General features: G+C 44.5%; 1 protein-coding gene across 3 annotated transcripts in view; it reads left to right on the plus strand.

The window, feature by feature from the left end:
• LOC138952305 (papilin-like) overlaps nt 1-14,245 on the plus strand; it is a 293,828-nt gene that overhangs the window by 252,563 nt on the left and 27,020 nt on the right. For all 3 annotated transcript variants that reach the window (XM_070323939.1, XM_070323942.1, XM_070323941.1), the window contains 5 exons: nt 3,172-3,366; nt 4,168-4,289; nt 8,691-8,736; nt 11,815-11,997; nt 13,163-13,363. In XM_070323939.1, the coding sequence (XP_070180040.1) occupies nt 3,172-3,366; nt 4,168-4,289; nt 8,691-8,736; nt 11,815-11,997; nt 13,163-13,363 (747 nt within the window). The remainder of the gene's footprint in view (nt 1-3,171; nt 3,367-4,167; nt 4,290-8,690; nt 8,737-11,814; nt 11,998-13,162; nt 13,364-14,245) is intronic.

Genomic DNA, 14,245 nt, shown 5'->3' on the forward strand with positions numbered 1-14,245 from the left:
TAATTCGCTGTAATTGTAGATTTTACCTGTAAACTACATCACCACCAACAAAAACAACAACAACAACAACGACATCAACAACAACAACAACAACAACAACAACAACAACAACAACAACAACAAAGGATTATTGTACTCACCGATACAAGAACGACAGGAGACGATACAACAACAACAACAACAACAACAACAACAACAACAACAACAACAACAACCTCAGCACAGTAACTAGCAGCCATGGAGTTTGATATTTGCTATGTGTCCAAGCGGAGGGATTCTCGTGTACCGCTTGAGTCTGGACAGATATATGGCGCTGCACATAATCGTTTACACAGGAAGGACGTTCTATTTAAAATCACCCCACCCCCCACCCCCCCCTCCTCTCACCCACACCACAATTTATCTCCCCTCCGTCTCTCAAATTTTATGAAAAGAGTCGTAAGTCAGTCACAAGAAGGGAGGTCGGCATGACCTTTCTCGGGCGGCTGCGTTAGAATGCGCTTGAGGAAAAGATGATGGCCGATTGCATCGCTGGCTGGGTTAGAATGCGCTTGAGGAAACGATGATGGCCGATTGCATCGCTGGCTGGGTTATTAGCGCCACAAAAAAAGTTCTTGCTATCTGTTTGTTTGGTTTCAAATTTCACAATGGAATTGCAGATGGTGTTTTGTCTTGCCTTCGCTTGTGCGTTTTCTTTTGATTTTATCGTCGAGGCAATGTTCTCCCCCTTTCTACACCCTCTAGTGTTTGTCTAAGTTGTATTTCTCTTGTTACCTCGTCTTTCGTTGTTCTGTAAAGATTAAATCGTCATTGCCGTCGCAATCTGAATTTGTGATTGTTTTCTTTTGATTTTATCGTCGAGAAAATGTTCTCGCCTTTCAACACCCTCTAGTGTTTGTCTTAGTTGTATTTCTCTTGTTGCCTTGTCTTTCGTTGATCTGTAAAGATTCAATCGTTATTGTCGTCGCAATGATCTTCTTCTCCTTCTTCTTTTGCGTTCAGGGGCTGAAACTCCCACGTACACTCGTGGTTTTTTTAACAAGTGGGTTTTTACGTGTATAATCGTTTTTACCCCGCCATTTAGACAGCCATACGCCGCTTTCTGAATCTGAATCTAGATTTGTGGTTTTTCTCTCTTAAACGTTCACTTTTTTCTCAGACTGGAGAAAATCGAGTGGCAACATGGTGGAGTTGGCCGGTCTCACGAAACAAGAGCATAATTATCAACTGATTTGGTTCAAGACAAGTTCATAAATGAGTTACACGACTAGACTTTGTCTCGTGTATGGTCTGTTGAAGGAATCCAGCACACCTAAACGCATAACTGTTAATTCGACGCTTACCGCGACCAAAGAGAGTTGAGGGTAACACCTTAATAAGGGGTTTAACTCTTGTTTTTGTTGTTGTTGCTGCTGTTTTTTTAATTTTTTTTAAAGAAAACTGTCACACACAGATGAATTTTTTCCGACGGGCGCAGTGGCGTGGTGGTAAGACGTCGGCCTCCTAATCGGGAGGTCGTGAGTTCGAATCCCGGTCGCTGCCGCCTGGTGAGGTAAAAACGGTCATGCACGTACAAATCCACTCGTGCCAAAAACATGAGTGAACGTGGGAGTCTAAGCCCTTGATCAAAGAAGAAGAAGAAGAAGAAGAAGAATGTTTTCCATCCTTGGATTTGTCAAGTCCTGTTTTAGTGTCCAGGCCAAAGTCTCTCGCCTGACTATGACACGTCATCGGAGCGATTCTTTGAACTTCATCAGTTTTCTTTTCTATTACTGTGTCCTGTGTGTCGAAATATTTTTTACCTTGCCATATTAAACACCCAAATGGCTATATTTCGAACACATGAGAAAAAGACTGTCACACGAATCTTCTTAAACACATACCTCTTGTTCCGCTATGCGTAAGTTAGAATTGTGCAACTCGCCCGCAGTCACGGGCCCCTGTCGGGCAATCTTCTTCAAACGCAACCACTTTATTTTACACGTTGTTCTGCTCCTCGTATTTTAGAATTGTGCAACTCGCCCGCAGTCACGGGCCCCTGTCGGGCAATCTTCTCCCCAAACAGCCACATTAAACTTACCTTTTTTTCTACCCGTGTGTTTCAGAATTGTGCAACTTGTCCGCCGCCGGGCAATCTTCTCCCCAAACAGCCACAGGCACATTAACCTTACCTCTTGTTCTTCTTCTTCTTCTTCTCGATCGCTCAGACCTGTCATATGAGCGTTGATGCGTTGAGCTGTCGTTATGCGCCATACATGGCCCAGCTCATCCGGCTTCAGCGTGTTTTTATATCGGAGTGATCCTTCTCCTAGACTGCTGGCTTTACAGGGCTGTCGAGTCCAGTCTACCCGGCTATTTGGCCATAGCTGGCTGGTTTGTTTATCTGAGGTGACCTTCCCAAGGACCCGCAGTGGGGCACTGCGGTTATGAAATTAAAGGCCCCTCCTGTTTTTGGAACCGCAGGAGCTTTCTAGTTTGCTGTTAGGTAGATTTTTGGTTCCTCTTTCCTGTCATGCTCTCTTTTTCTTCATGAATTCTTTTCTTTTTTCTGCCTTCTTGCTCATTCACCTGTATTTTTTCCAAAAATCTCTTCTCTTGCCGCTTGTCTCGCGATTCATGTATAGTTTAATCTGTTAGTGTTCTGATGTAAGTCCAGCAGTAGATAGGTTAAGCCTATTTTAACATACTGGAAACTGGTAATCTTCCAGTAGGTATTAATTTAGTTTTACTAAAGCCTGCTGGGACACAAGTAATGGGTTAGTGCATTTGTAAACAGGAATCGCTTGACAAGTGGCCCCCTTCATCCCCCCCTTCCTCGTCCTGATATGGCTCTGCGTAGTCGGCTGGACGTTAAGCAACAAATAAACAACAACAACAAAAATCCCCAGGGCTAGAACTTAAAATGCGGCTCTTGTTCGCATGATGCTCCCGTCATTGGACACCTGGGGTATTTCTTGAGTGTAACAGTGCCACCTGTTACCTCGCCCCATCCTGTTGGAAGCACCGCCAGTTGGTCCGCGACTGCTTATTCGTCCTGGCAAGCCTGGCTTATTTCGCAGCTAACCTCCATATCTGAAGGCCATCACACTATCCGCCAACTGTGAACGCGCCTGGTTGGGGGTGGTCGCCCCTACTGTCCCAGGACCTCTTGTTCTACCCTGTGTGTTTCAGAGTTGTGCAACTTGCCCGCCGTGGTGGGTCCCTGTCGGGCACGTCATCCGCGTTTCTTCTTCAACGGCAAAGTCGGCAAGTGTCAGCGCTTCTTCTACGGGGGCTGCCGGGGGAACGAGAACCGGTTCCGTTCTGTTGCCGATTGTGAATCCACGTGTGGTGGATCTGGTGCTGGTGAGACTAAGAACAGAACAGGTAAGGAAGACTTTTCTCTTCGTATTGGCATGAAAGCCCAGAGTTTTGTTGTTGTTGAAAGGATGAAAGTCGCTAGTGCTTTTCAATGTTTGTTATTAATTATTAAATCACTTTTCTTTAGCGCAAGTCCCGATGACTAGCTGTCCCGTTTGAGACTAACCATGAAGTAGTTGCACCATTAAGCAAAGACTAGATACATCGTACTATCACACTAACCATGAAGTAGTTGCACCATTAAGCAAAGACTAGATACATCGTACTATCACACTAACCATGAAGTAGTTGCACCATTAAGCAAAGACTAGATACATCGTACTATCACACTAAGAATTAAGACATGCACTATAAGGCCAAAAAAAAAAATAGGTCTGTTTACGGTAACATAGGCCCAAAAAATAGGGTCGGTAGGTCGGGATTGTTTTTTTTTTTTTTTTTTTTTTTTTTCCAAAAAACCATATTTTTACGTTATTTTGCCAAAAAAACAAGATTTTTTTTTTTTTTTTCCCCAAATGCCAAAAAAAAGTTTAGGGTCGCGCGAAAAAACTAGGGTCGGTCGGGTTACCGTAAACAGACCTATTTTTTTTTTTGGCCTAAGACTTATCTTGTTCTTGTTGGTCATTATTGGGACTGGGATGGAATAGGACTTGAGGAACAGAGAGACAGCGTTTTCGGGATTAATACGGACATCCACGGGGAAAAAGCTGTGGAGTGTGTATGCATATGATAATATGTTCTGTGTGATGTTCAGTAGATAAGTAACAATCATGATCAATTTTTTTTTCTCGTTCTTATTTGTCACAGCCAACGAGATCGCGCCATCCAACAAGGTGGAGCTTTGCTCTGAGTCAAGGTATGGCTGCTGTCGGGACCGCGTCAAAGCTGCTGGCGGTCCCAACTATGAAGGCTGCGGTGAACCCTGCCAGGTGAGTGTCTTGGGAGGTGTTCGATGAAGTGTTCTGTTGGTGTTTGGTGACGTGTTCTGGTGGTTTAAACGAGAACATGGGGTTGCATATACATCAGGACAATTGGAACCACACAACAAGCTAAGCTTATACTAAGTGTGGTTTCATATTACATCTAAATAGGAATGGCTTTTTTCGTGTGTTGTCAAAGGTAAAACAAGTCGCGAAAGGCGAAATTACTACATTTAGTCAAGCTGTCGAACTCACGGGATGAAACTGAACACACTGTATATTTTCAGTACAGCTTCGTCAATCCCCGCGTGAAGGAAATCGCTCACCTCCCACGTGCAAAACGTAGTGATATTGACACGCCAGATTAGCGCGGTAGCGTATTGTGCTAAGCAGGAAAGCGCGCTTTTCTGTATTCTTGTTAACTTTCGGAGCTTGTTTTGAATACAACCTATCATATCTATATGTTTTTGGAGTCAGGAAATGATAAAGAATAAGATGAAATCATTTTTGGATCGATTTCTTAAATTTTAATCGTAAGATTAATCAATCTATTTTCGTTAATTGTGATCACATTTTAAGAGTAAACATAACATATGTATATATTTTTAGATTCAGAATGTGATGAAGAATACGATGCAATCAATTTTAAATCTGTTTGCGAAAAATCGATTTTAATGACAACTTTAATGAGCAAACTCATTAATTAATGTTTAAGCCTCCAAGCTGAAATGCAATACCAAAGTCCGGGCTTCGTCGAAGATTACTTGACCAAAATTTCAACCAATTTGGTTGAAAAATGAGAGCGTGACAGTGCCGCCTCAACTTTAACGAAAAGCCGGATATGACGTCATCAAATACATTTATCAAAAAAATGAAAAAAAGTCTGGAGTTACCATACTCAGGATCTCTCATGTCAAGTTTCATGAAGATCGGTCCAGTAGTTTTCTCTGAATCGCTCTACACACACACACACACACACACACACACACACACACACACACACACACACACACACACACACACACACACACACACACACACACACACACACACACACACACATACATACACCACGACCCTCGTCTCGATTCCCCCCTCTACGTTAAAAAATTTAGTCAAAACTTGACTAAATGTAAAAAAGTATTATTACGCTTGTTATGAATGTCAAACAAAATAAAGAATGTGACAAAAGAATCAAATGAGGTCAAGAAGGACGGGAGGGGATTTGACGTGTTCGGTTGGTGTTTGGAGAAGTGTTCGGTTGGTGTTTGGAGAAGTGTTCGGTTGGTATTCAGTGAAGTGTTCTGTTTGTATGTAAAGTGTTCTTGCTCTTTTTTGAAATTCAGCCACTTGCACGTTCTTGTTAATTCGGTATGGCAAATGGCAGACGATTGCATCAGTGCCGAAGGTATGCATGATAACGCAAGTTTCCTGCGTCCCGGGACCCTCTCTTATCAAGGTTAAGGCGTCGCGGGGCCCTATCTTATCAAGGTTAAGGCGTCGCGGGACCCTCTCTTATCAAGGTTAAGGCGTCCCGGGACCCTCTCTTATCAAGGTTAAGGCGTCGCGGGACCCTCTCTTATCAAGGTTAAGGCGTCCCGGGACCCTCTCTTATCAAGGTTAAGGCGTCCCGGGACCCTCTCTTATCAAGTTTCCTGCGTCCCGGGACCCTCTCTTATCAAGGTTAAGGCGTCCCGGGACCCTCTCTTATCAAGGTTAAGGCGTCCCGGGACCCTCTCTTATCAAGGTTAAGGCGTCCCAGGGCCCTCTCTTATCAAGGTTAAGGCGTCGCGGGGCCCTCTCTTATCAAGGTTAAGGCGTCCCGGGGCCCTCTCTTATCAAGGTTAAGGCGTCGCGGGGCCCTCTCTTATCAAGGTTAAGGCGTCCCGGGGCCCTCTCTTATCAAGGTTAAGGCGTCGCGGGGCCCTCTCTTATCAAGGTTAAGGCGTCCCGGGGCCCTCTCTTATCAAGGTTAAGGCGTCCCGGGACCCTCTCTTATCAAGGTTAAGGCGTCCCGGGACCCTCTCTTATCAAGGTTAAGGCGTCGCGGGACCCTCTCTTATCAAGGCTAAGGCGTCCCGGGACCCTCTCTTATCAAGGTTAAGGCGTCGCGGGACCCTCTCTTATCAAGGTTAAGGCGTCCCGGGACCCTCTCTTATCAAGGTTAAGGCGTCCCGGGACCCTCTCTTATCAAGGTTAAGGCGTCCCGGGACCCTCTCTTATCAAGGTTAAGGCGTCCCGGGACCCTCTCTTATCAAGGTTAAGGCGTCCCGGGACCCTCTCTTATCAAGGTTAAGGCGTCCCGGGACCCTCTCTTATCAAGGTTAAGGGGTCGCGGGACCCTCTCTTATTAAGGTTAAGGCGTCCCGGAACCCCTCCAAGAATTTCTCGTACGTGTTTTTAGCGTCTAGTGCGTAAAGAACGCAGCGACGTACGTGTTTTTAGCGTCTAGTGCGTAAAGAACGCAGCGACGTACGTGTTTTTAGCTTCCAGTGCGTAAAGAACGCAGCGACGCACAGTTTGGGGAAACCTGCATCTCAGTTCACCTGCAATTGTCTGCGTGTTCTGTGCATGTTGCATTGTTCTGCGAATGTTATATCTCCACAGCACCATGCAAAGTACAGGGTGAACTACATGCTTAGCGTCAAACAGTGTGAGCTTTTTGTCGCCTATGATGTTTTATTAGAATGTTGGCTCCTTCGCGTTTAGCTTGCTTTCCTTGTACGGGACTGCGCGACTTCTCTTTGCAGCGCTTGTTCATATTCTTCTTCTAAGTTCATGGGCTTTAACTCCCACGTAAACTCGTGTGTTTTGCACGTGAGCGGTTTTAGGTGTATGACCGTTTTCACCCCGCCATTTAAGGCAGCCATACGCCGATTTCGGGGGAGTTTGTTTTCTATCATTCAACTGTTTGCACTAGGAATTTCCATTTGCAATTATTCGTAGCGTTACTTTACAGACACAGTCTTGCCTTTGAACACAGTTTCGCTCACTATCTCGCTATGGCCAGGCGTTTACATGGGATCAGAACATCCCTCCAGTTGGACACATTCCAAAAATTAACATCCTGGCTGGTTCCTGCGCTTTGTTAAGAATTAATTTCTGTAACAGCCGCTGGTGTCCGTAAAGAAACTAATTCATCCCACACTTCCCCCTATGCACAGAACGCGATCAGTCAGCTGAGTGTTGGTATGTTTCCGAGTGGAGGAGGAATGGTCTTCTCCCGTGTCAATGCCCAGCCAGATCAGATGGTGACGTCCCCATTCGCCCCGGCCTAAATCGCCGCTTCCAAACTCGCCGCTTCCGAACTCGCCGCTTCCGAACTCGCCGCTTCCCATCTCGCCGCCAATTATTTTGAGTTTTGCAAGAGAGGCGATTCGCCCCCTCCCATCTCGCCGCCAACACACACACCTGCACGCACGCACGCACGCACGCACGCACGCACGCACGCACGCACGCACACACACATACGCACGCACGCACACACGCACGCACGCACGAACGCACGCACACACACACACACACACATACACACACTGGTGGTCGCGACCCGGAGAGCCATGGTTGTGAAGTGACTTTCACAGAACAGAAATCAGGTAAACTCAGGAAAAACTCAGGTAAACGAGTTATTTTTTTATAACCTGTTTTGCACGAGAAACGTCAACTTCGTCGCATGGAATACACGGGGGCGAGTTGGCACTGCTTGCGGGGGCGAAATGGCACCCTTGACAGTTTGAAAGCAAGTAGACCGTGAAGTCGGCGACTTCAAAGCGGCGGCGATATGGGCGGGGGCGAGTCGGTACCTCGCCGATCAGATAGGGGGAGCCCAACTGTTCTGAGAGTAAGTTCTGTGCCTTGCACCTAACTGTCCTGAGAGTAAGTTCTGTGCCTTGCACCTAACTGTTCTGAGAGTAAGTTCTGTGCCTTGCACCTAACTGTTTTGAGAGTAAGTTCTGTGCCTTGCACCTAACTGTTCTGAGAGTAAGTTCTGTGCCTTGTCTCGGGGCAAAATAACATCCTGGCTGCTTCCTGCGCTTTTTTTGTTAAAAAGAATTAATGCAACGACCACAGGGAATCTTTCATCTTTGCGTGTGTCGACAGTTGCAATTTGTGCAAAGTGTTTTTTTTTATCGGCGTTCAAGGGGTATATGAGCGGAGAAACAGCGTGCGCTATTCCTATTTCATTCAGTTTTTGCACCTCTTTTGTCAGTCTTGTTTAGGATTGTTTTACATCATATTTATTTTTTCGTTGTTTGCTTGTGTTTTCTACTGATATGTAACACGACAGGCATTTCCGTTTTAGATGTATACGATGAGTGTATGAATCATCTTTTGTTTGCATGATTGAAAAATGATGTCATCTTTGAGAAAAAGCACAAAGTATAATTATGTTTTGCTATAACTTTGCAGGCCAGCCGGTACGGATGCTGCGAGGATGGCGTCACTGCAGCACAAGGTACAGACAGCCGCATTTCTTCTTTCCCATTCAATGCAAACAGTGAAAATGAAAGTTCATTGTTAGACAGATAGAGCGAAGGAATTACTGAGGGGTTGATGGCTGAGGGGTGCTAGAAAGGGAGGGAGGGAGAGAGGAGGAGGAGGAGGAGGAGGAGGAGGAGGAGGAGGAGGAGGAGGAGGAGGGTAGAAGAGAAGAGAGAGAGAGAGATGGGGGAGGTAGGGGATGGAGAGGGATTCTACGATGTCTAAGAACGCTAGCAGCACACTGCTCAATGATGAATACTAAACATGGCCCAACGATTTTCATTACAAAAAAACACGCTTGTTGTATACTAGTCAGTGCACTGATGGGCATTAAACATATAATCAGACGCTGTTGTATACTAGTCAGTGCACTGATGGGCATTAAACATATAATCAGACGCTGTTGTATACTAGTCAGTGCACTGATGGGCATTAAACATATAATCAGACGCTGTTGTATACTAGTCACTGCACTGATGGGCATTAAACATATAATCAGACGCTGTTGTATTCTAGTCACTGCACTGATGGGCATTAAACATATAATCACACGCTGTTGTATACTAGTCACTGCACTGATGGGCATTAAACATATAATCAGACGCTGTTGTATTCTAGTCACTGCACTGATGGGCATTAAACATATAATCACACGCTGTTGTATACTAGTCACTGCACTGATGGGCATTAAACATATAATCACACGCTGTTGATAGACACTTTTTCTCTACCGATCACTGATAATACAAAACCTGGTCCAACGGTGTAAAAAACAAAACAAACAAAAAACACCCAACAGCTTGCTCTCGACTGAACACTGATGAATACCAACATGGTTCAACGATGTAAAGAAAAAAAATGCTTGTCCTGTACCGATCGCTGATTAACACCAAACATGTGCCAACAATGTTTAAAAAAAAGAAAAACAAAAAGGCATACTGGTTCTCTACCGATCACTGATGAATAACAAACATGGTCCGACGATATTCAGGCCGCAACAAAGAAGGGTCAGTCCGCAACAAAGAAGGGTCACAGCGGAGACATTGAGTGGGGATGTTCAAAAACGCTTGCAGCACACCCACACATACTAAACATGATCCTACGATATTAAAACAAACACCCGCTTTTTGTATGCAGACGAGAACTTAACATAGTCCTACGATGTTATTAAAAAAAAGCTTGTATGCTAATCACTGACGAGCACTTGACATGGTCCTACGATGTTATTAAAAAAAGCTTGTATACTAATCACTGACGAGAACTTGACATGGTCCTACGATGTAATTAACAAAAATCTTGTATGCTAATCACTGACGAGAACTTGACATGGTCCTACGATGTTATTAAAAAAGCTTGTATGCTAATCACTGACGAGAACTTGACATGGTCCTACGATGTTATAAAAAACAAGTCGCGTAAGGCGAAATTACTACATTTAGTCAAGCTGTGGAACTCACAGAATGAAACTGAACGCACTGCATTTTTTCACAATGACCGTAGTCCGCCGCTTGTGCAAAACTGACGAGCCTGTTCAGCGCGGTAGTAGTTTCTCTGTGCTGCATAGCACGCTTTTCTGTACCTCTCTTTGTTTTAACTTTCTGAGCGTGTTTTTAATCCAAGCATATCATATCTATATGTTTTTGGAATCAGGAACCGACAAGGAATAAGATGAAATTGTTTTTAAATCGATTTCAGAAATTTAATTTTGATCATAATTTTTATATTTTTAATTTTCAGAGCTTGTCTTTAATCCAAATATAACATATTTATATGTATCGATTGGACATTGGATTTCCCTTCTTTGAGCCATGTGACGTCAGAGGCCTACAGAACTTCATATTTGGGCGTTTCAGGTTGACCGAAACTTCAAAGGAACTACAAAACACACATCATGTGTTTGATTGCATGTGTGTGTGCTCGTTCAATTGTCAAAACAACAACAAAGTCAGTACATGACGTGTGTTTTGTAGTTTCTTTGAAGTTTTGGTCAACCTGAAACGCCCAAATATGTAGCTTAGGGTATGTGTTTGATTGCATGTGTGTGTGCTCGTTCAATCCTCAAAACAACAACAAAGTCAGTACCTGAAAGCAGGGCCGGACCAAGTTCGTTTGAGGGGGGGGGGGGGGGGGTTCCAACTGAAGGCAGGGGTCCAAAGTCCACATTTTTTTTCTCTGAGAGGTACATTGGATGGCCAGGGGGGGGGGGGGGGGTTTCCGGAACCCCAGGACCCCCCCCCCCCCCAGATCCGGCCCTGGAAAGGAATTCGATCGATACATAAAAATTAATGTTATTTGCGTTTTTGACCAAAATATGACATTTTACACAGATCTCGACAGTCATTGTTCACCTCGACCGCTATCGCGGTCTCCGAGAACAATGACTTTCTCGATCTGTGTAAAATGTCATATTTTGGTCAAAAACGCAAATAACGTATAAAGTTTTTGGAATCAGGAAATGATGTAGAATAAAATGAACGTAAATGTTGATCGTTTTATATAAAAAAAATTATTACAATTTTCAGATTTTTAATGACCAAAGTCATTAATTATTTTTTAAGCCACCAAGCTGAAATGCAATACCGAAGTCCGGCCTTCGTCGAAGATTGCTTTACAAAAATTTCAATCAATTTGATTGAAAAATGAGGGTGTGACAATGCCGCCTCAACTTTTACAAAAAGCCGGATATGACGTCATCAAAAGTATTTATCGAAAAAAAGAAAAAAACCGTCCGGGGATATCCTATCCAGGAACTCTCATGTAAAATTTCATAAAGATCGGTTCAGTAGTTTGGTCTGAATCGCTCTACACACACACACACGCAGACACACACACACACATACACCACGACCCTCGTCTCGATTCCCCCTCTATGTTAAAACATTTAGTCAAAACTTGACTAAATGTAAAAAGAAGCTTGTATACTAATCATTGATGAATGACAAACCTGGCCCAACGATGTAAAAAAAACAACCACCCAATCAAACACACACAAAACCCCACTTGCTTTCTACCTATCACTGATGAATGCTAAACATGGTCCTACGATGTCCAGGCCGCAACAAGGAAGGGTGTACGGAGACAGGGAGCGGGGACTACGGGGACTGCGAGGAAACCCGATACGGCTGCTGTCCTGACGGCGTCACTGCTGCGTCGGGACCAAACCAGCGTGGCTGTAGCACCCCCACCACCACCACCACCACCACCACCACTACCGCCAGGCCTCCCATTGCGGCAGGTAAATAAAGTGGCTGTGTGTCTCGGGTAAATAAAGTGGCTGTATGTCTCAGGTCAATAAAGTGGCTGTATGTCTCAGGTCAATAAAGTGGCTGTATGTCTCAGGTCAATAAAGTGGCTGTATGTCTCAGGTCAATAAAGTGGCTGTATGTGTGTGTGTGTAGTTTGGATAGGCATCAATTTCGTCTATCCCCATGACTTTGACCATCATTCTCACCAGAGACTGAGATTATCTCCTTAATAATAATGTCTCAGGTCAATAAAGTGGCTGTATGTCTCAGGTAAATAAAGTGGCTGTATGTGTGTGTGCGTAGTTTGGATAGGCATCAATTTAGTCTATCCCCATGACTTTGACCATCATTCTCACCAGAGACTGAGATTAGCAACGCTTTCTAAGCTGATTTGTATTTTTTACACAGTTTGTGTTTCTTTCCTTTAATTTTATTTTTTCAAACATTCATGTACCCCCACCGGTTTCCAGAAAGAAATTCTTTGCATTGCCTTGCCTTACAGACAGGTGCTCCAAGGCTCCAAAGTTTATTTGATGTGTACTTTGCGTTTCTTTCACTGGACATCGTTCATTTGTATTCTATTTTATTTGTTTAATCATTCATGTACCCTTACGGGTTCCCAGAAATATATTCTTTGCCTTGCCTTGCCTCACAGACTTGGGGGCAGGGGTAGCTCAGGTAGTAGAGCACTGGACTTGTGATCCTAGGGTCCCGGGTAGCTCAGGTAGTAGAGCACTGGACTTGTGATCCTAGGGTCACGGGTAGCTCAGGGGGTAGAGCACTGGACTTGTGATCCTAGGGTCCCGGGTAGCTCAGGTGGTAGAGCGCTGGACTTGTGATCCTAGGGTCCCGGGTAGCTCAGGTGGTAGAGCACTGGACTTGTGATCCTAGGGTCACGGGTTCCAATCCGGGCCGGGACGGACACGGGTCAACTTTATGTGCAGACTCAGAGATGTATCCACGTCCCACGCACGTGTCACGCTAGTGGCACGTAAAAGACCTTGGTCATTCGGCCAAAATTGCAGGTGGCTGGTTTCAACCAAAAACACGCATACAACTCGGTATCTCATCTTAAGTCGGGGTAACTCCCGGGAACATGCCAGGCTTTGCGGTGAGGGCGTAAAATGTAAATCCTCGACTCTCTCTGCCTAACAGACAGGTGCTCCAAGCCTTCAGACAGAGGACCGTGCTCCAACTGGACGGTACGGTGGCACTTTGACAGCGCCAGCCAGGACGCCGCGGAGTGTAAGCAGTTCTGGTACGGCGGTTGCCAGGGCAACGACAACCGTTTCGAGACCAGGGACGACTGTGAGGCAGACTGCATAGCAACCGAGGCCCCTGCCACTGATGACCCCGGTAAGACCTTGGGTGACCTTGAATTAACATTGGGATGACCTTGACCCTGGTTTCAGATCGGTTTAGTGTATCTGACCTTGTTAGGCTTGATTTGACCCGATCGAACTTCCAGTGAAGCTTTTATCCTCTACTGCCATAGGTGTTGTCTGATTTGACTTCAGTTGGCATGAAGTGACTTGTCTTCACATAACCTGACGTGGATTGATTTATTTCAATTGGTTTTGGTATGATTCGACCGTGCTTGCCTTCTGTGAGTAATGGGACTTGTTAGCTGAAAACATTTTTGAAGTTTGTTTTACAGGTTTCAGTCAAGAAATTAATTCAGCAAAATATGACCACTACGCACATAATGCAGCCACGCCGAAGAATTGTTATTTGAGTCTCTCTCTACGTGGAAAGATGCCGTCAGCACATGTAAAAGCCCCAAAAAATATCTGGTCGTTTACACGCTGGTTTATATGATGGTTTACATGATTGTTTACACGGTTTACATGATGTTACGCACTGCGGTTTACATGATGGTTTAAATGATGGTTTACATGATGGTTTAAATGATGGTTTACATGATGGTTTGCACGATGCTTTATATGATGGTTTACACGATTTACACGTTTGTTTACCTGATAGTTTACATGATGGTTTGAAAGATGGTTTGAATTATGCTTTGCACGATGGTTTACATTATGCCTTTATGGTTTGAACGTATATACATGATGGTTTACACGTGTGTTTACATGATGGTTTACATCGTGGTTTACATAATGATTTACACGGTAAGAAAGATAATTTTAAATTCAACATAATGGAGTTGGCTTAGCTGTTTTCGCAGATCATGAGTTATCAAAAGTGACTTGAGCCACCTCCACCATCTCAACCCCTTGT

This window comes from Littorina saxatilis, linkage group LG17 (assembly GCF_037325665.1).
Source record: "Littorina saxatilis isolate snail1 linkage group LG17, US_GU_Lsax_2.0, whole genome shotgun sequence".
In the NCBI taxonomy this organism is placed as follows: Eukaryota; Metazoa; Mollusca; class Gastropoda; order Littorinimorpha; family Littorinidae; genus Littorina; species Littorina saxatilis.